Genomic DNA, 21,031 nt, shown 5'->3' with positions numbered 1-21,031 from the left:
CTAACCCCGAGATAACGGGAGCTAACCAGCTAATGGAGGTAAGCGGGCTAAAGCTAAGTCACGTTGTTAACCGGTTGTTTTACGTTCTTCTGACTTGAAGCGGGAGATTGGGTATCTGTCAATCAAAAGGACACGCCCCTCAATATGCTGAACTTCGAGATTAAATTATTTTTAAACGGGTGTATTAGTAAAAAATTCACTCCCCCCACAGTTGTCATGAGGTAAACCTGACCTATTAAACCTAAAATGGATTTTTGAACAAGGCTGTAAACATGTTTATTTCTGCTGTGAAGTTGGTCTTTTTAACATGGGAGTCAATGGGGATTTGCTCTGTTTTGTAGCCCCTAGTGGATGAAGTGGGAACTGCAGTTTTATGCACTTCCGCATAGGCTTCACTTTTAACCCCTGGAGGCTCCGTCCATCTTGTATATACGGTCCATCGTTCTGACTCCAAAGGGACCAAAATATAAACTGGCACTAATTTTTAACTAATCATTATTGCTGAATGTGCTCTGTAGCGTAATATCTGTGACAAAACTGCCATTTTTCTTTGCAGTTGTACTACACTGTAAAAAAAATATTAGACACTTTCTCATTTCTTGTGCTCCTAGATTTAGATACTATAATTGGCCAGTTGATAAAAACAGTAGATATTCTGTTGTATGGTATAGAAATACTTAGTCATTTCTAAAATTTTGAGGATCCTTTCAGATAAGGTGTGTTGTTCCCACCACATGATTTATGAGACAGATAAAGTGTAGGTCGCAGTGGTCGTCATCATTCGTGTGACTGTGCTCGCTGTCCTAACACCCCAGGTGCTGCTCTGCGTCTTTTCAGTGTCTTTGAGTTGCTGCTAATGAAAGGCACAGAAAAACAGGAATGCCACAAAACTGTGTGTTTCTGTGTGTGTATGAGGCAACCACTAGTTATTAATATCACATCCAGAAATAACAGGCCAAAAAAAGAGAGAGAATGAAAGAACGGCAGAATGACTGACATCATGTTTACATTGTTCTGAAACATCCTGTCCTTTCACTGATACGTTCAGCGTGAAGCAGGCAAAATGGGGGTAATAAAAAGGTCCTGGCTTTGTCCGTCTGTGTTGATGATAAGGCTTGATGAGTTTTCTGGTCAAATACATTTTTAGACAATGCGTCTGGAATAGGAAGTAAACAAAAAATACACTTTTTGAAACATCTTTTCTTCTAATTAATAGAGCAGTTCTAAAATTTTGGGAAAATTTCTTTTCTTGCTGAGAGTTTGACGACAATGATCGACATGAGACTTCTGTTAAATATATGAAAAGCTGCATTGCATGCAAACGAGCTAAGTTTAGCATAACACTGAAAACATGGGAAACAGATAAAGAAATGCAGCGATCTTTGATTTACCATACATAGAAAGGTACATCAGTTTCAAATGTCACTGCCCGCGTACTTTCATGCATCCCTCATGTTAGCATGGGACACATGAACGTTCGCCGGCAGTGCAGAGTTCAGTTAGCCTCTGAGTTGTACCATTCGTTTCAGATAGCAAACATGGAGACGGCGGCTACATTCTCAGAAAGACAAATAAAAAGAGGAGGTGCAATGGTTTGTTCAGCCATTAAATACATAGTGGCTTCTTTATCTTATGGTTTTCTATTTCACACATCAGCTCGTGCATCAGCTATACTGTTAAACGCTGCCCCGTTTACTCAAAAAAATGCATTCCCTAGGGCCCTCAAAAGGGACCAAATTACACTCAAGATGGATAAAATGCTTCATATCCATCTTTTGCATAACATAACTTGGACTTTATTCACACTCTTCCCACAAACCTACAGTAATCCTTCACTTTGGTCATAAATGTCTTCAAAATATCATTTACATTTGCAGTATTAACAAACTGAAATTTCCTGTGAACATTGGCTACCCTGGTAAACCTGTCGATAAAGAGCAAGCAAAAAGACATTTTTTGAGATATGATCTACCATAGCAAATGTTTCTTTGTTGTAATTGGTTGAAAGTTCCTGTACGGTTGGAGTCATGGGGTAAATCATGCTCCAGGCGTCACTGCAGGTGTGCTGTGATCTACATTTCTGAGCCGTCGGCAGGAAAAGTCAAGTGGAACTTTTCTTAAATCAGATTTCTCACTTAACACTAGTCAGTCACTCAATAATAGTTTACTAGTCGTAAAAACAAATCCTCAATTAGCAAGTTAGCATGAACTCAAAGCTCAATAGTCCTGCTTATCTAGTATTGTCAAGTCAAATCAAATCAAATCAAAGATATTTTAATAATCTCCAAGGGGAAATTCAAAGGTCAAGCCAGCTCGTCCAAGCTTGTTTATCCTTGTTTAGCCTGGCTAACTGTTTTGTTATGATTCCAGTCCTTAGCTGCGAGGAAACAGTAAAAGACACTGATAAAGTCAAACTCTCAACGAGAAAAGTAACTTTCAACAATGTCAGACCATCATTTTAAATATTACCCTGGTTTTTACATACATATTCAATTGTGCATCAACTATAAAATACATTAAAGTATAAAAACAAACAATACTATCCAATCCTTGACAGAAAACCATTTTTGTTTTTAGAAGACATCCTCCGTCTCTTTTCCGTCTAAAAGTAGACATCGCTGCAAACAACATAAATATACCCGATGGTTTGAATATAAATACTGCTACACTGTGAGACAACTGGGCAGCAAACAGGACCGGAGTCATGCTGACTGTGAAGTTAAGAATATGAACAAAAACACTCTAAATTGGGCCGTTTGTTTCTGTCCCTGGCAGAGTCAGCCAGAGCCTCTGTGTACTTGCCTGATTCCCGGTGGGGAATTTTTTACGACCACTGTTTGTTTAATCAGGCTGTCTTTTTCCTGCACGGACAGCAGTGATCATCGACGTTGGCGTGCTTCTGTTTTTAAAAGTACAGGAGCCCACTTTTGCCGTTGAGTGGGATAGGAGAAATGTATCAGTAACGGCTTGTTTGCAGGCTAAGAGGTCCTCTGTGTATAGTTTGTTTTCCATTTTTGGGGCTAAATAAGCAGTTTAAGTTGAACCACAGACACTCTTGGTACAACTGGAGTAAGATACAGTGTGGCATTAGCATCAGCGGCAGTGCTAATGTGCAAAGCGGGTGTGTGTATTTTTGTGATCCTGACCCAGGAGGAGGCCATGCTGAGAATACAACCATTCTTTCTATGAAGGGTGAGGACTGAGGATACAGGCCAGGCCTGTAGCTTCTGTCCTTTATTAGAGCCAGATGTCTTTGTGGGGGTAGGAGGAAAAAAAAAGTAGTTCTCTTATTATAAAACCCTTAAACAACTTCAGTTCCCCAGACATCTGGGACATTGTGTGAAATGTATCACTGGGATGGGATTATATATAAGCTTATGCTTCCACCCACTACTTGTGAGCGTTTAGTCATATATTTTTTTTAATGTCTATTTTTGTTTTTAGATTTGTCATTATGTTCAAATAAACCTTATAAACCAAAACCAAACCGAATGTAAATAGAAACATAATGTAATTACTTACACGTTTCATGTACCAGTATTTTAGTCACAGTAGAAAACTAAACATTATAAAATTGGAAAGTTAGACAATTTAATTCTTGAAAAATGTTAGTCTTAATTTGGAAATGACAAATCTCCTGAAAAAAGTTGTGACAGAGGCAACAGAAGGATGTTGCAACTGAAAAAATAAAGGAGCACCTAAGAGATGCAGAGTCTCTCACAAGTAAAAATGAGCTGAAGTTTCTTCAGTTTGGAAAAGAACCATGTTTACCAATTGTGGAGCAATTTCAGAATAGTCTATGATAAACATAACCCTGCCCCAAAGTTTTTAGAGTAAAATTCATCGTTTTCAACATTTTTTCTGTGTTTTACTGTAAATGTCCTTATTTTAGATTAGCATGATATCTCCAAAACACAAAGTATTTTTTTCTTCATTTGTTTTTGGGACATGTGTTGTCCTTGTGCATGAGGCCAATTTTCAGCAAGTGCACTCACCACAAGGAAGGAAAACTGTCTGCAACCCTAATTTTCAAAAGTTGTAAGAGCATGTGATGAGAAAAGCACTGTGTTTCTTGTCAGCAATATATTTCATGTTTTTTCTGCTCATCTTTCTTTAATGTTATTTGTTTGAGGTTAAATTTGATTAACTCCAAATGAGAAAAAGTTACATTTTAGCCATGTCATCTTTACAAAAATCCAACCTTTTATAATAAAGTTGCTTCTTGTTGTAGAAGAGGCCAGAAAAGTCGAATGTCGTTCCCTTTTTAAAACAATGCAAGTGCTGCAAAATTACCTTAAATGTTGCACTCCAGTGGTTTCATAATGCATTCTTAAAATGTTGACTATTCATTTAAAACAAAATACAGATAAAAACTTAGACTGAGATTTTCTTAAATTTGAATTTCTTTTCTGAAATGCAATTTAAAAACAAGTTTTGTTTTACTTTTCTTTCACCAGATTAGTGAAATGTAACAGAAACTTCCCTCTAGTCAAAAGACAAGTTTATACAGTCTTTCACAGTTTGGGGAATGGGAAAAGTTAGGTTGACGTGTCAAGTCTGCAAAATGTACCTTTTACAATGACTTTAAAGGAGCAGTGTGTAAAATTTTGCAGTTACATTCCAGTATGCAACCAGGTGAACAAAACTTACTAATCCTTCTTACGTGGTTTGCTATAAAAACATGCTGAACTGCATGGAGGAAAAATCTCAATCGTAACTTGATGAACCTTCGGCATCTTTACGTCCATCCATAAAATATCTGTAACTTCCTGTGCCTTTTAAAGGGAGCTGAAGCCAATATCATGCAGTGGTGCATACTCGCTAATTACCTCAAATCAATTCCTGAACACCATCAACCTCTTGCTTTAGTGACCCCAAAGGTCAAAAATTGCAAATTAATTAAACTTCAGAGACTGGTTACAAGCCTTCTTGGTTCTTTGGGGACTTCAGCACTTAAATGTTGGTTAAATGCCATAAAAACCAGTAGAACTCCATCAAATAAATGCCTAAATGTACTTTTAAGATGTAGCTTTGTTAATTTTGGGTAATGACATTGTTAGAGGTACAGTATACACATTGAGTAATGTTTAACAAAATAATGCTGCTTTTCAAAAAGAAAAAATAAAGCTCAGAAGCTGAAGTGGTTTAGATTTTACAGAGGAGTGAAGAAATGGAAAGATGCCATCTCTCTGCAGTGTGAGGCAGACATTGTCTCGCTCTGCTATAATGCTTACACAACAGCCTGTGATGGAAAGTGCAGCAGTTATTAACCTTCACACTGCTAACCATTAATCACATGCACTATCAAGATATTGTCTCTAATTCTATGGCTTAATCTACACATGTACACCTAGTTGTCAAGCTCTGGATGTGTGTGTGTGTGTGTGTGTGTGTGTGTGTGTGTGTGTGTGTGTGTGTGTGTGTGTGTATTGGACGGGGGACTTGCTTTGAAAGCATTGAAGACCTTTTGGTTGAGATCCAAATATTTGAAATTGGGTAATGGACAGTAAGCAATAGATCTTAGACTAACTCGTGCACAGAAGGACAAAGCCAAGAGGTGAAGTGTACAATAAATCACTCAGAGAAGAAAACGCTGTGATTGATTTGATGAATCAGAAACAAACAGCAAGGAAAGTTATGAAAAAACAAGACTCTAGACACTAGGTCTTAGGCCTGGTATTCCTCAGCCCAGGAAAAAAAACTAAATCATTCTCCCCCTAGTTCCACCAACAAAGCAAATTAAATAATAACTTCTGTTTTTGCTGCTCGCAGCAATGTTTCATAAGACAATAAGAACAAAAATAAGAATGATGACAGATGGGTAATCTTAATTTACGTGTTTGTTTGGGTGTAGGGGGCCTTGTGGAAGTGACCCTGGTTGCATCCACAAAGACGTTAACCACTTGACAACCCTACAGGTTGTCTCTTCACCTCAGCTGTTGCAGCTGGAATTCCCAACAAGAACACATCCTGTTTCTTTCTACCCACTCCACGTCCCTGTTGACTGTGGTAACAGGAATCACTGATTTCACTAAGCCATCGGGGTGAAACAAAGAAGTTGTTTCAGCCAGCATCCATGCTAGAAACAAGCGACAGTTAGTTTGTTACAACTGTTCTCCACCCATCATAATTACAGCTGAAAAAGGTCTTGAAAGTGAAACCCGGAGCCATCGTTTACAAGGCATCCTTGTGGAAGCGATGAGCCAATTTTCCTCTGAAATGAATCTCACAAAGCCAAGGATAATGGGTGCTAAGTCACCACACTGACAGCGCGGCGAAAGGACAAGATCTGCTTTACAATTTGACGGAGATTCTCTATTGATTGGGGGGAAGGGAGATAAGCTTGGCTCCCACAATGCATTGGGGGGTCAGGATGCGTGCAAGGCTGCTGCTTGCAGAAACTGAAGCAGCCTAATTTGTCAGCAGTTTGTTTCAACATGAAGGGAAAATCATCAGAAAAATCTCTCTTTGTGTTCGTCCTCTGAGGACAAGCTCCCCGTTTTAAAACACCTTGAAGACCTGCTTCACCAACACATTCCAGCTTCTGCATGTGTTTGGTCCAATCCCATCAGTGCTGAAACATCCTTCGACGTAGGCCCGGACAAGCACGCGTGACCTCAATCCTTCAGCACTGTTTACGTATCGATTTCAGACGACGCAACTACAAAGTACAATGACAGTTTTTAAAATCAAGTTTGCTTTCAAAACTCTGAACTTCACTCATTTTGTAGCCTCACGTTAAATAAGGCAGCCTATCTCAGAGTCCCAGCTCTGTCATCCATTAGTCCAGCCGCAGGTAGCTGGGTAAGGAGTAGTTGAACATGAGGAAGTCCATCTTGTAAAGCTGGTAGAGTTGGATCTGCTCCGGAGTGCTGATATTGCTGAAGAACTGAGCAGTCATGGCATCTGTGGTGCGAGTGGACTTGGCATAGCTTGGGAAACGCAGGGAGTCACCGACACCAACCAGTCGCAACACGTAGTTCGCATCCTCCTCGAGAGTCTCGTACTTGCCCACCAAGTCATAGTGGATGTGACAAGGGTGACAAAGCTGGTAGACGGTCTGCCAGTGCTCGTTCAGTGGGCCGTCACGCTGGGTGGCGGGGTCAACAAGGTATTCAGCAAATTCTTTGAATTTGACATCGGCTCCGTTAAGCAGGGCATCCTGTGTGGCATTCTTCCGGTAGCGGCGGATGATGCGAGTGCCGAAGCGCTTGTGGAAGGACGAGTTGTACTTGAGGGTGAATTTATTGCGGTAAGCAGAGACCAGCCTCTCAAACGGCTCACGAACGAAGAGGAACTTGAGGTAGTTCTTGAGGCGGTGGTTGATCTCTGGAATGCTGTACTGATTCAGCGTCTTCAGATTTGACGGTACATGAGCTTCATTGGAAGGGATTTCCATTGGGTCACTGTGGAGAAAAGACAGAGATACTGTGATTTTATTCAGGTTTTATAGATATACTGCATGTCAGCCACAGAGTAACAAAGATGCAGTGTGCACTATTGGTATGTGACCATATTAGCTTTGCTTCCATCAGTTCATAATGACCTGCAACTACCAACTGCTTTAAATTAGTAGGACACCAGTTCCTTTCCATTGAACTCAAAATATTGTGTTAGAAAAAAAATGAAAAAAAAAAATGTTCAGAAAAGGAAAACAAAACCCTGGGGCTGTGTCTGAATGTCCACCATATTCCCTACATAGTGCCCTAAACAGCGGTCATGCTAGTAGCGTCCAAAGGTCCATACATAGTGCCCTAAACAGCGGTCATGCTAGTAGCGTCCAAAGGTCCATACATAGTGCCCTAAACAGCGGTCATGCTAGTAGCGTCCAAAGGTCCATACATAGTGTCCTAAACAGCGGTTATGCTAGTAGCATCTGAAGGTCCAGAGAGAAAAATGTGGTGCACTCAAAATTACGCACAATGCATCTTGAAAAGTAGTGAGCATTGATGGTCACTAGACGGGTGCACATAGACCACAATGCATTGTGGGCAGAAGCTCAAAGTGATGCAAGTGACACGAATGTCAATGCAGGTTAAATAAAAAACTACAGATAATTTTATGTCCTTATTTATTATATGAGATGTGCAATTATTCTAGTTTTCTATACATTTTGCACAGCATTCCAGCCTTTGGAACTGGTCTTCCAGAACATACTCATTACCTGGGAGTCAGGATTGGATCAGTTTGACTGGAGCTGGCCTCTTTAGGTTTCAGCTGTGACGATCACTCCTAGAAGATCCTCCTCTCGTAAACTCATTTAATTTAATAACCACTCTTTACTCCCCACTTGTAAGGTGCTTTGGATAAAAGCATTTACTAAATCAATGCAACAAACAGACACACACAGTGAAGTTGTTTTTAATGTATGTGGTCCAGATTCACACATGCTGCACTAATAAATAGCTGTTCAGAGATCATGGTCTTGATATATGGAAGAGCTTTGCTGAGTCAAACCTTACTGTGCCGTATTGTCTCTAATGGAAAAACACCATTAGCTGGTTGCAATTTGTACTCTGACTGCTACTACAAAAATACTGCATACTGGATTGAAAGCACCTCTGTGTGATCTAAATCCAGTTAAATCTGCAAGGTACTGGACTCACCTGTATTTGCCCCGACCCGTGAGCACCATCATCACTCGCTTCCAGTTGGTGCAGGCCACTTTTGGGACATAGCAGTAGATAAGCTCGTGATCTTCATCCACCACGAGGTGTTTGAGGTCCCCAGGTGTCAGGACTCGTCGCTTTCGACTGGACGCGCTGTAAACCCGGCAGGCATCCACTACCTGATCCCTCCTGGCCTGGTGGAGGACGGCAGTCCCTGACAAGTCAGACTAGACAAGGAAAACACACACAAAAGGGAGAGAGTAAGATTTTGATATGAGATCTGAGTGAAATGTTTCAGTGTGGTAGAAACATCATAAGCATCATAGAAGCATCATCAACTGTATTGTTGCAGTTTTACCGTTAATTAAGTGATCTAAAGAATGGAGCTCCAGGGGTTATAAAGCACTACAGATCCCCAGGAAGAGAGGGGAGTCAAGTGGGCCACTCCACGCCCTCAAAATGATCCACTTGGCCAGAGGATATAATTAAAGGAAGGAAAAAAAGGCTGTTCCAGGATCTCTTGGTGTTATTTAGACCAAAACATGTTGTATTTTATGAAGACTTGGGGAAATTGGGTCATCTTGTCTAAAGAAGACACGATCTGTCTTCTTTAATAGAATTAGATAAATTTATACTTTCTTCCTTCAAAGTTCAGCATATTCACACTATTTCTTGTAAAAAATCATGAAATAGTGTGAAAATGTGCAATTTATTGCTGGGATCAATGATGTATTTTTCATCTCACATGGAGAAAAACAAGACATTCTTCATGATTAGATTGAATAAATATATACTGTTTGACTCAAATATTTTCTACAATACGTGTTCACTGTGCCAGAGAGGTTTAATTATGAAGTTTTTAATTAGGAAGTAAATTCAAGACAAAACCACACGAATATTAAAATAGTAATTGATTAAATAGAGTATTATTGTGTAAAAATGTAAAAATGCTTCAGAAATCTAGGATTTTTATGAGATAAAGACGTCAGACCAGAGATGGGCAACTCCGGTCCTCAACGGTTGCAGTCATGCAAGTCTTGGGAGTCTCCCTGCTGCAACACACCTGACTTAAATCAATGAGCAATAAGCAAACTACTTTAAACTATCAACTCTTTTTAAACAAACACAAGAAATGTGAGAAAATGTTGTGAAGAAAATGTGAGACCGACACAACCAGCGCTGGGAAAACACTCCACAATGAAGAAAAACTCAATCAAATTAGAAGAAAGGGGCGAGGAAGAGGGGTAGATGAACACAGGCAGATAGAAAAAGTTATCAATCTCAGCGTATATTATCACACTAATCTCTTTACTGACTATATTTCTTCCCTATCTGAGACTGTGAAGGAGATTACTGCGAGGCTTTAGAGGGAAATGATGATATTGGAGGATATTACAGATATTGAGTGTTTAATATGCGCAGATCCAGTCAGCAGTCAGTTATCAGAGTCATATTTCATATTCACCGTGAAGCCTGTGATGAAGTATCACACTGCGTGGGTGGGTAGGGGGTGATGGGGAGGAATGAGGAGTGTGAGAACAGCTTGAGGGGTTTGCATCTGGGGGATTCTTTTCTTCTGGTTCTTGATGATTTTTCCTCTGGGTCCGAATTCCCCTGCAGGGCAGTTCCCCGCTTTCCTCATGGCAATTTTAAATGATTGTACTGTGGCCTGAATCTCTCCTCTTCAAACAACTGTGGCCTTTCAGCGAAGTGCCAGGCAGTAAGGAAACAAGTCCGGGACCACCACCGAGCGTTCTGCAGTAAGACAGCCTGACTAAAGAGGTGAATGTGTGCTGCTCTTTGAAGCCAGTTTTCAACATGTCTCCAAGTGGGAAATTCATCACGCACACAGAGCGTTACAAAAACGTGGAGTGAAACTCGTCTCTGATGACATACAGAAGCCGTAGTGTGACGTGTTTTATGTCAGCTGATCGGCGTGGAAAAAGCTTTAACTGAGAGGAAACAAAAGAACCAGGAAAACACCAGCAGACATGTTTCATATTAGGTGAAAGTCTCCAACCTTTTTTTTTTTTTTTAGATTCATTACTGGATTTTTTCTTTTTTTTGACGGGGGCATAAAGTCCGATTTTTGATGCTGGGTTAGGTTTTCCTCCTTGAACTAGTTTTATTACTGAATCCAGATTCATTCCCACGAATATCTGGAATATTTTAGCGACATTGGCAGCAGTATTAAGTAGGGCTGTGACGATATGCTTTTGTCCCAATTCAATTCCAATTTTTTGGGTGCCGATTCGATTTAAATCGCGATTCTCACAATTCTTTGATATTGATGATTTTTGTAGATTAAAACCAAATTTAATTAAAAAAAATTTTTTAACTCGTTATTTTCCTTGATTTCAATGAGGAAAAAACAACACAGTAGTCAGACTATCATTCTGCTGCTATAAAGCCCAAGAAGACAAGTTAAAAGATCAATAAAAACAATAAAAATGACAAAAATTTGATGATAGGTTATTTTTATTTATATAAAAAGCAAAAAAAATCCAGATTTTCGATTTTTCGATTCAGTTTTCCCACCCCTAGTATTAAGTGTTTGGGCATTTCAGTTACACACTTAGAGAGCCATCACATCACAGATTAGAGCATTTCCTATTGAGATATCAGTAGCAGAGTTTACATGGGGAACTTGTAATTCAATTGAATGTCCAACAAGAGAAAAAATGCCATGCAAACATATCAGCTGATCCAATCGGATGGGATTTTTGATCTGATGGAGATGGAGGTTTAAACCTTTTCACAATCGGATGAGCGGGAAAAAATAACCATGTATACTGATGGTTTCCGTGGTGATTGCTGTGTCCGTGGATGCATGCACCACGTGGGGGTTACGTGATGTACTGAGTTGTGCAAAATAAACAAAACTGTGGCAGGTCTAACATTTTTAGTTAAAAAGAGCTAATGATTATTGATCAAACTGTCAAACATTCGAAGTGAAAAGAAAAACCCTTCTTCTGAACCAGCAGCCATTGTGCTTGTCACAAACGAATGACAAGCGGACAGATGAATCACTTGTCCGTGTAAACAGAGCTGTTAAACTTTGGGACTGCAGAGCTTCTAATCTCATCCAAATCCATCAAACGGTGGACTTGATGTATGAGGCTTCGTGGGTCCAGCAGATTTCCTGCCAGGCTTCAACAAGCAGGTGCAGACAGACTGAAGATCTTTTAAGATTTCGATGGGATAAAAAAAACAACAATAAGCCTTTCCTTTGCTTCCAAAGTGTCAATGTGAATGAGTTTTTTTGTCCTCTTAAGATCAGTTTTCAATCCATTTTTATTCTTTGTTTTCTTGCAACAGGATTTTTCTTTTCGGGGTGAATCTTCATCCTGCGTCTGCTGCACCTGGTTTCTGTCTTCTAATCGCTGCACCTGCTCCTCAGTTGCCATTAGCCCCTCGGTATGTCCTCTGCCTGGTTGCCAGATCTTTCTCACTCACTTAGCTGTGATTTTGCATCAGTCTCTAGCCAGGGGTGGGGAACCCTTGAGGGCTGGAATCCTGCCGGTTTTCCACGTATTCCTGGTCCAGCACACCTGATTTAAACCACATGGCTCCAACACCTTGTCAGGATCTGCACAGTGATTATTCGTTTGGTGTGTTGAAACAGGGAGACATCAAACTTTGAGAACGAGGGCCAAGGTTCCCCGACTCCTGCTCTCGCCTTTAGTTCAAGTTTCCAAGAGTGAACTTTAGTTTCATCTACGTTATGCTGCCTCTTAGTCCAGTATTTGGGTCCTCCGCCTGTTTCCCATTATGGAAGCGTATTGCATTCACTTGGAAAGAAAAAGCTCTGTTTTTTTAAATTACTAGGATAAGTTTTACAAAAAAAGGAAAAAAAACAAAAGTTTTTTTTGTTTTTTTTTAAATAACGTAAGTACATTTCATATGCAGCTCATATCAGTGGAGCACACCGCATATCTAACTAATATGTATATAAAAATTGGAGTTTGGCTCTAGATTCAGCCTATTCCTGAAAATCTGCTCCTTCTCTTTCAAGCTGGATGGACCCCACTGGCATCGATCAATCTAAAAGAACATACCACAGATTCTCAGATGAAAACAGGTCTAGACTTTTGATCAGGATGTGGTAAGACTACTGCCTGGTTGCTTTAGCAGCATATTTTATGCAAATGCTCCTGTTTTAATTATTTGCGAAACTGATGCAGGTTGCATTCAGCCCCAGCCATCATTTATTCACCAAACCTTTCTGAAGGAAAACATTCCCATAGCATGATACTGCCATCGCTGTGGATCCTTAATGGGGTATGTTGTGCATTTTTCTTTCATTTTTTCCTCCCTTTTGGATTTTTTCAGGTATTTGCTTTGCAGCTCCACATAAAAAGCTTCTTTCGAATGAAGCTGTGAAACTTTGCAGTTTAACTTTTACCTCTCTGATGAGTACTCTGGTCTGATGTCAAAATGCTGCATGAAACGTCTTTAACTTGCTCGTCAACTGTCACCGCCATGTGATTTATGTTTTCCCAAAAAGAAAACAGGAAAATGTAGAAACTTAATGTTATTTTTAATAATGATTTTAAAAGCATGATGGACTGAGAAGAAGGCTCCATTTTTACATGTCTTTCATTTCTTTGCTCTTCCAATGTATGCCACTCTTCCCTATTCATGTCAACATGAAAACAGAAGGAAATCAGAGCCCATGATGGCACGAAATCCCAGAACAAACGGCGGCTTTGTGTTGATGAAAATCCTCTGAGAGATCAAGCTATTATTCACACAAATGTGCAGGCTTCCATTCTACAGTAACATCTCTGTATTTAACGTGGGGGGGGGCACAAGGGGGGGAGGCTTGTCATCTCCTGTTTTCCTCCTCTTTATCTCCCTTCTTTCCCCAAGACCCCTTTCTGTGATTTTTATCTCCTCATCAAGGAGCTTAGTCAAGTATCTGGCAGTGTTTGATGAAACGATGAAGAAGGGACGGAGACTGATATGTCGATGCAGCAGAGATGGAGGTTGCTGACCTCTGGTCATGTCAAGCTGTTCCCAAGGGAATGCAGAAACCATTACTCGCTGTTTGATTGCACATTTCTCTCAGTAGTACTCCGTACACATGGACTGATGGGTAAGCAACGGACAAGAGCCAGCAAGTCATAAAGCACAGCTTTTAAGGTAGTTAGCAGCTTCATATAAATGGTTAATTTAGTCTGATCCCTTTCAATTGGTTGGAGGCTCCACCGGGAGCTCAAACCTTCAGCTCAGCAGATTCCCTCTGAAACTGCGCTGTATGATGAATTACTTAGTGTTACAGGAGACAGATAGTACAGACTGATTTAGATGCAAAGTTGCATGTATGTATGTGTGTGTGTGTGTGTGTGTGTGTGTGTGTGTGTGTGTGTGTGTGTGTGTGTGTGCGTGTGTCAAAGACGCTGCTTTCTCGTTCACATTTGCATCCGTTCTCTCTGGCAAACTTATTCAAATCTGGGAGTAAATTCGAAATAGAGGAGTGGGACAGAAAATCCTTATGCATACATTTAAACCTAATCTCAGCATGAAAGCCGCTGTCAGCATTCTGTATGCAAACAGGAAAAGCTCCACTTTCTTATCTCCATACCTTTGGAGAAGTTAAAAACAAGTCCATTTCAGCGTCACGGCAACCGTCTTTTTCTTGTCACCATGCATTTGTTGGTTAAATGTATGTATGTATGTATATATATATATATATATATATATATATATATATATATATATATATATAAATAATTGAAGTGGTGGAAAATGCCGTGGTTGCATTCCACAGAGCCAAGTCTTCATTTCCACACTTCTGCTTTATTCTCTCTGAAAGTTATTGCGAGTTACCGTAGTAATCTGATCAGAGGGTCATCATTGAGCTGTTGCCATGGTGATAATTAATAGCTTCCTCCTGATCCACTGATGGCTGTAGATGCACGCAGATAAAAGAAGGAAGCCAGGAAGTGATCACAAAGATAAAAAGAAGAGAAGTTAAGTTTTAACTCCACGTTATGCATTGAAATCTTTCATCAAACATAATAATATGAATCCAAAAAAGGATCAGCAAGCGCTAGTGTCTTGTAGCCTTAACATCTAAAGTTAAGGCCACATTGAGTGTCCATTTAATTCATTCAAATTTAGTTTGATGGAAAGTTTTAGCTGGATTTAAAATATAACACTCATTAAACAGTTCCGTTCTCTAGTTGATGCTTTTTCCAGATTTTAAAGATATAAGATAAAGGATGTGCACATGATTGGCAATGAATGCAAGCTTAAAGGTGGAGTATGTAAGATTTTCAATATTTTCAAAATAAATTAACTAAAAAAATAACTACAATCATGATTAAATAGTTTTTTTTTTTAAACATGTAGGTTGCAGTCTGTCCACATTTGATGCGTTATTAAATTACAAGTTTAATTAAGGACAAAGACCCTTCTTAAATGTTTGCCTACCAGTTTAAAAAAAAGTGCTTTTTGTCATTTGTCATTAATTAAACTTGTAATTTAAAAACGCATCAAATATGGACAGACTGCAACCTACATGTTAAAAAAACTAATTATGATTGTAGTTATTTTTTAGTTAATTTATTTTGAAAATATTGAAAATCTTGCATACTCCACCTTTAATCATGTTCCAAAGGAAAAACACCTGGAGGTAGGAAGGTCACAGCATACATACAGTATAATATGCACTTTAAAGGCAAACATTTGCTGCAGGCCAGCTCAGAGGCCCCGCAGTTACAGACCAGGAAGAAACTATACATTTAAAAATCCAGACTCCGAAGAATATCATCCTCTGACACATTTTCAGAATCTCTCCATTCTCATTTGTAATCACCATGCAAACAGCTTTCTGATGACATACTCCTCAGACCCTCAGAAAAAGAGTTTTTAACACTGTTTGGTAGAAAATGAGATGCTAATGCATTTTTATATGTAGCCCAGGGATTCTGCAGAGCATCTGAGTGCTTCGTCTTGGATGAGCAACTGAAACAAGCTTTCACTCTGAGCAACAAAACGCCGCGTCTGTATTGCAGTTGACCAGTTGTAGCTGTCATTTCTGCTATCTAGGTATTTCTACAGGTAATTGTGCTGGACTGCTTACTTTCAAAGGCTTCTCTGGAGCCTCTCCTCCCATCTAAACCGCACGTTTAGATGAATAAGAATATTTATTTTACTCAAAGTGAACAGGGTGAAGTGCGGCAATGTAATTTATTCTCATTTCAGTTTTCACTCTGGTGGTGTTTTTAAATGCTTTTTAAGTGTTTCTACAAAACCGGATCAGTTTGCACGACTTGTGTTTGTGCATCAGCTCTGCTCACAAGCTGTGAAGTGAACTGAACTGAACAAAGATCAAGAGGATTCATCAAAGCACCTTTCTTTCTGACACACTGAGCTCTGAAGGCAGTCTGTCTCTCCGCTCACAGGCTGGCCTTCATAGAGCGCGCCCGAATAAAGCAGCCAGTGTGTCACAGCGGCACCAAACACACACCTGATATTCAGCTGCGTCAGACTTCACCTGAGACTCTGTAAAAAGCAACAAGGCGAGGCCGCGCTGTAAAACTTTAACAATGCCACAAGTTTATGAGGCAAATTCATTCTTCCCATTGGGAACTGGCAGCACATTAACTTTCCAGTATGTCATTTATAGGAATTGGTTCCAGTATAGAGAGGCTGGGACAAGAAAACTGCCTACATTCAGCTGCTACATGGACAAGACCAGAGGAAATGTTTTACTTGTGTTTTTTCTCAGAAACGAAGAAGAGAGCTTTCACAGAAATGTCCTGCTTCAGAATCACGCAGAATCAGTCATAATGTACAGAAAAAAAGTTATAAGAGCAACTTCAAATAAAGAGTAAACTGATTAAAACACCACAATTATAACTAGGAAAGTTGTTCAAAACAATCATTTAAATTTTATTTAAATACTCATTCATTCATTCATTATCTAAACTGCAGAACCACATTAAAAATGTATTTAAAAAAAAAAAAAAATTAAAAAATAAATAAATATATATATATATATATATATATATATATATATATATATATATATATATATATATATATATATATATATATATATATATATATATATATATAAAATGTTTACATATATAATAATAAATATTTTAAGTATACTTTCCATTAATGTTTTATTTTAACTTAATACATTTTTTAATTTTTTTATTTTATTTACATGATAGCAAAAAGTGGAATAACTGGCCAAACTGGGATCAGTTTTCAAATAGCAGTTTTTAAACATTTATCTGCTTTACATGTACATATTTTGTGTATCAGAATTTCAGGCAGAAGTGGTCCTGAATCAAATGGCTAAACTTCCCCATCTGCATGTCCATCAGCTCTGCAGACCTGGTGACGAGCCCTTCATCTGATTCAGGTGTGTTGGAGAAGGGACGCACTGAAAAACTTGAGAACTGGACTGGGGTACCCTTTATTTATTGGAGCCACCAACTCCGGTCCGTTAAGGGCTACCAACACATATAACAACACCCTTGATTTAAATGAAAAAGTTCTCCAACTTGTCATGTTCTGCATGAGCCACTGAACTGGTTTTAGGTGTGTCACAGCGGGGAAACACTACAGCCTGCGGTTGTGACCCCTGCTTTAGTATAACTGATCTAATTCTTTCCCAAATCCAGTCTTTCCTTCTCTAATCTAAATGAAATATAGACAAACTAAACTTTGAACTAATCCACGAGAAGCTTGAACTTGCTGGTTGCTGGTTTTTGTTTTCTAGTTTCTGGTGTTTGTTGTCTTTGAATCCTTTGTATCATTCCAGTTTTATTTTATACAGTTGTGTATTTGTGTGTGTTTTGTTCCGTTTACCTCCTGCTCCCCGTTTCTTTGTCATTGTCACAGCTTCTTCACGTTTAGGAATTAGTCCCTCTGAATTTACTAATCCCAGTTTTCCTCCTGGTTTCTTCATTTCCAGTTCGTTGTTAGTTTGTGTGTCTGTTGCGCTATGTATGAGCTTTTGTTGCACGTGCTGCCTTAACAGAACCTGACTGTTTCATTGCTCATCTTCCGTCATACCTCCACCTGCGACTCCTGCATCTGGACCATCATCTCCTGCCGTCACAATCCTCAGCGTTCGCCTCAGTCAGTCAGAATAAATCTCCCAGTTTAAGACAGATTGTGCTTCAGAGATGAAACTGATTTTGTAGCTGCGTGACTGTTTTTACATGACAGACCTCCAAGGTTGTTGGAAACAAGTCATTTTTATGACAACTAATGTAATGGCACTTGAGTCTAAAATAATGAGCCTATGGGGACGATCCAGCACACAGAAATCTACCCGACTATAAAATTATACAACTGGCTTGTACAGAAAAAAAATCCTAAATGTCTGGGATTATAATTAATGGTCTCTGCCTGAACCCTGAACCTGAAAAAAAGAGGGTAAAAAAAGGCATTACCGTCCTTTAACTCTTTCATCAAGAGGCTTAGTAGGGCTGTGATGATACGCTTTTGTCCTGATTCGATTCAATTTCGGTTTTTTGGATGCTGATTCGACTTTAATTGTGATTCCCACAATTCTCCGATATTGCTGATGTTGTAGATTAAAAACAAAAACAAATGTATGAAACTTTTTTTTGCCCGTCATTTTTCTTCATTTCTTCATGAGGAAAAAAACATCAGACCATCATTCTGCTGCTATAATGCTCAAGAAGACAAGTAAAAAGATCAATAAAAACAATACAAATGACCAAAAATTTATAGTGGGTTCATTTTATTTATTTGAATAAAAGAAAAAAAAAAAAAAGATGTTTTTTAACAAAAAAAAAAAAAAAAAAATCGATTTTAAAATTGTGAAGAAAAAAAAAAATCCCAATTTCTGATTTTTCGATTCCATTTTCCCACCCCTAATGCTCAGTGAGGTTAACTGGACAGTTTTCATAATCTGGGTATCTTACCACTTAGATGAACCCTGAAAACATTTAAAATCACCAAGATGCACCATGGAACAGATGTTGCAACTCCTGGTCCAGAAAGTAAAAGTCCTGCCATGTTTTTGGATCTACCTGCACATTTAGAACAGGTGGTTTCACTAACAGACTCCTTTACCTGGCAAATAAACTCTTCTCATTAAATTCAGCTGGTTTGGTGACTGGTTGGAACAGCTGCTGGACTGGACTTCTACTTTCTGGACCAGGAATTCCCACCTCTGCCATGGAAAGACTCCAGAACTATTCTAACTGGTTACTGGTGAACTTCTTTCATGCAACTTCCTCTTCACCTCAGTAGATCCACATCACTCCTGAAAGCGCATCAGTATTTTTTTTACTTATTTATTTATTTATTTTTTAAAACTTTTACATTTTTTTTATCAATATTTTTATTTTCACCGCAATCTAACGGAGCTGCTCTAAATAAAAAGTGATGATTAAACTCAGCTGATGCCGCATCGACTCCCCAAAACCCTCCACATCCATTTGAGTCGAGCAGCTTGCTGCATCTCAGAAATTTAGCCACAAACTTCTCTTCCTCCCTCTAAATACCCCACGAGCTTAAAGAAAAACAGTAAATATAAAAATACTAAAACAGTGTATCTACTGATCCGTGATATTTGTGCCGATGCTGTTACATAAGCAAGTCGGTGGTGAATGAGCACAGTGTACACGCGAGGAGCGAAAAGCACAGGCAAACACAGGTATACAAGGCTTTCAGTCAGCGCTTAATCAATTCCCTGAACTGGTTAATATAACAAACATGACTGTTATTATAATTTCCTAAACCTGAGATCTTCTCTTCCAGCAAGTCAGAATTTTTATTATCATTTTACTCCAAGCAAAGCAAGCAAAGCCTCCTGGATGCTCTGACAAAACGGCAACATAACTATTCTTCTGAAAGGGATTTTTCTTGTTTTTTTTATAAAGTCAGACCACATACAGCTTGATTCCAGCATAAAGTGAGGTCAGTGAACTCTATGCTGTGGTCACTTCAGGTTAAACCACCATGATATTGGACACCTGGGTTGGCGAGGTCCTTTCTGTCCCACTGTAACACTAAACCTGCACCATGCAATGCCTCCTTCCCAAGGGAACGTTAACCTACAAAAACTGGCAATAAACCCTGACACTTTCTCCATATTTGAATCTAATATTTACAAGGGGCTGAAAAACAAAGCCGGAAGAGAAAACTGCATCAAGACGTTGCAGCTAAGCTCTTCTTTCTGACAGAAAGACCTTTTTGGGAAGAAATATGATAATAGTGAAATTTAAACCAATCAAGGTGCACCGATAATCTCATATGAGTTCAATATTTCTAGCCTGTATTTGTTTTATAATTGTGGAAATTGCAACAAATGGTTCTTTTTTGCAATTTAGGGTAGCTCATGGAGCCTCCCCTCCCCACAATGTGACTGTTAAGCAGCTTAATGGACAACAGAATATAATGGCTCTACCACATATTAATATTCTCAGCTGGCGTCACACTTAACGACCGAACATGCATTTCAATCTGCATTAAAATTTTAATGTTATGACTCCAAAGGGAACAAGTTTTTACTCAAATTATACCAGTGCAATTCATTCAGCTTCATATAAACTCCCAGGAGGAGAAAGCTTTTTATTTTGTCATGTGGAATCAAAATTGGATTCTAGTGGGGATTCATGACAGCTGATATGTGGAAAAAAAACCAATAATTTCTAAATCTACACTGCAGATGGATAAGAAATCATTGGCTACTTAATCAGGAACATTTTTTCAGTCACATGGCAGCAGCTCAGGACATTTCAGACCACATGGAGCTCCTTTGGGATGTTGTGGAACACAAGAGATTGTCATGATTGAAGTGCAGCGACTGTGTGATGCTAGCATGTCAACATGGAGCAACATCTGAGGAATATTTCCCAACACCTTGTTAAATTAGTTTCTATGAGGAATGAAGAGAGATCTGAAGGTAAAAGGGGGTTCAACCCTGCACAAAGTTGCTTCAATACAGGAAATGATTTCCAGTTCATAAAGGTCACATAATGATGGCTTAAAGTTAGATACAATTCAGCAAAAGAAATAACTTGTGAACTTTATATTTTCAAGCAAAGCTGTGAACTTTGAACTTCTTTAACAAGGTTTGATGTCTCTAAATAATCCTAAAATTATTCCCAGGCAAGCTGAGTTTTGTCTACCTCTACATGTCATGTTAAAGTCTCCACCATTGTGTATCCCTAAATATCTGAAGTGCAGCTGAATACCGCGCCCAGTGCTGCTGACACCTCCTGCATCCACTCTTTTCTTCTCATCCCTCTAATTAAATTTGTAGTCCTTGTGTGCTAGAATCTACCTCCACCTGTGCTGCCTAACCAGCCAGGCTTATCTAGTCACATATCTTCATCTTCATTCAGTCTTATTCCCTCTTGCATGTTTTTGCCTAAGTCCTGCCAGCCTCCTCATTTAGCTCTGCTCTCCTGTGT

General features: G+C 39.1%; 1 protein-coding gene across 1 annotated transcript in view; it reads right to left on the bottom strand.

Annotated features, from left to right (window-relative positions):
• Positions 1-6,781: 6,781 nt before the first annotated feature.
• Positions 6,782-21,031, bottom strand: part of chst11 (carbohydrate (chondroitin 4) sulfotransferase 11) — a gene marked incomplete at its 3' end in the record, with an annotated part of 92,832 nt that continues 78,582 nt past the window's right edge. The window contains exons 3-4 of the mRNA XM_079263585.1: positions 8,607-8,836; positions 6,782-7,406 (exon numbers count right to left, since the gene is read on the bottom strand). Of these exons, the coding sequence (XP_079119711.1) occupies positions 6,782-7,406; positions 8,607-8,836 (855 nt within the window). The remainder of the gene's footprint in view (positions 7,407-8,606; positions 8,837-21,031) is intronic.

This window comes from Telmatherina bonti, assembly GCF_933228915.1.
Source record: "Telmatherina bonti genome assembly, chromosome: 23".
NCBI lineage: Eukaryota > Metazoa > Chordata > Actinopteri > Atheriniformes > Telmatherinidae > Telmatherina > Telmatherina bonti.
Note: the sequence above shows the minus strand (reverse complement) of the source record. Positions and strands in the feature narration are given on the sequence as shown.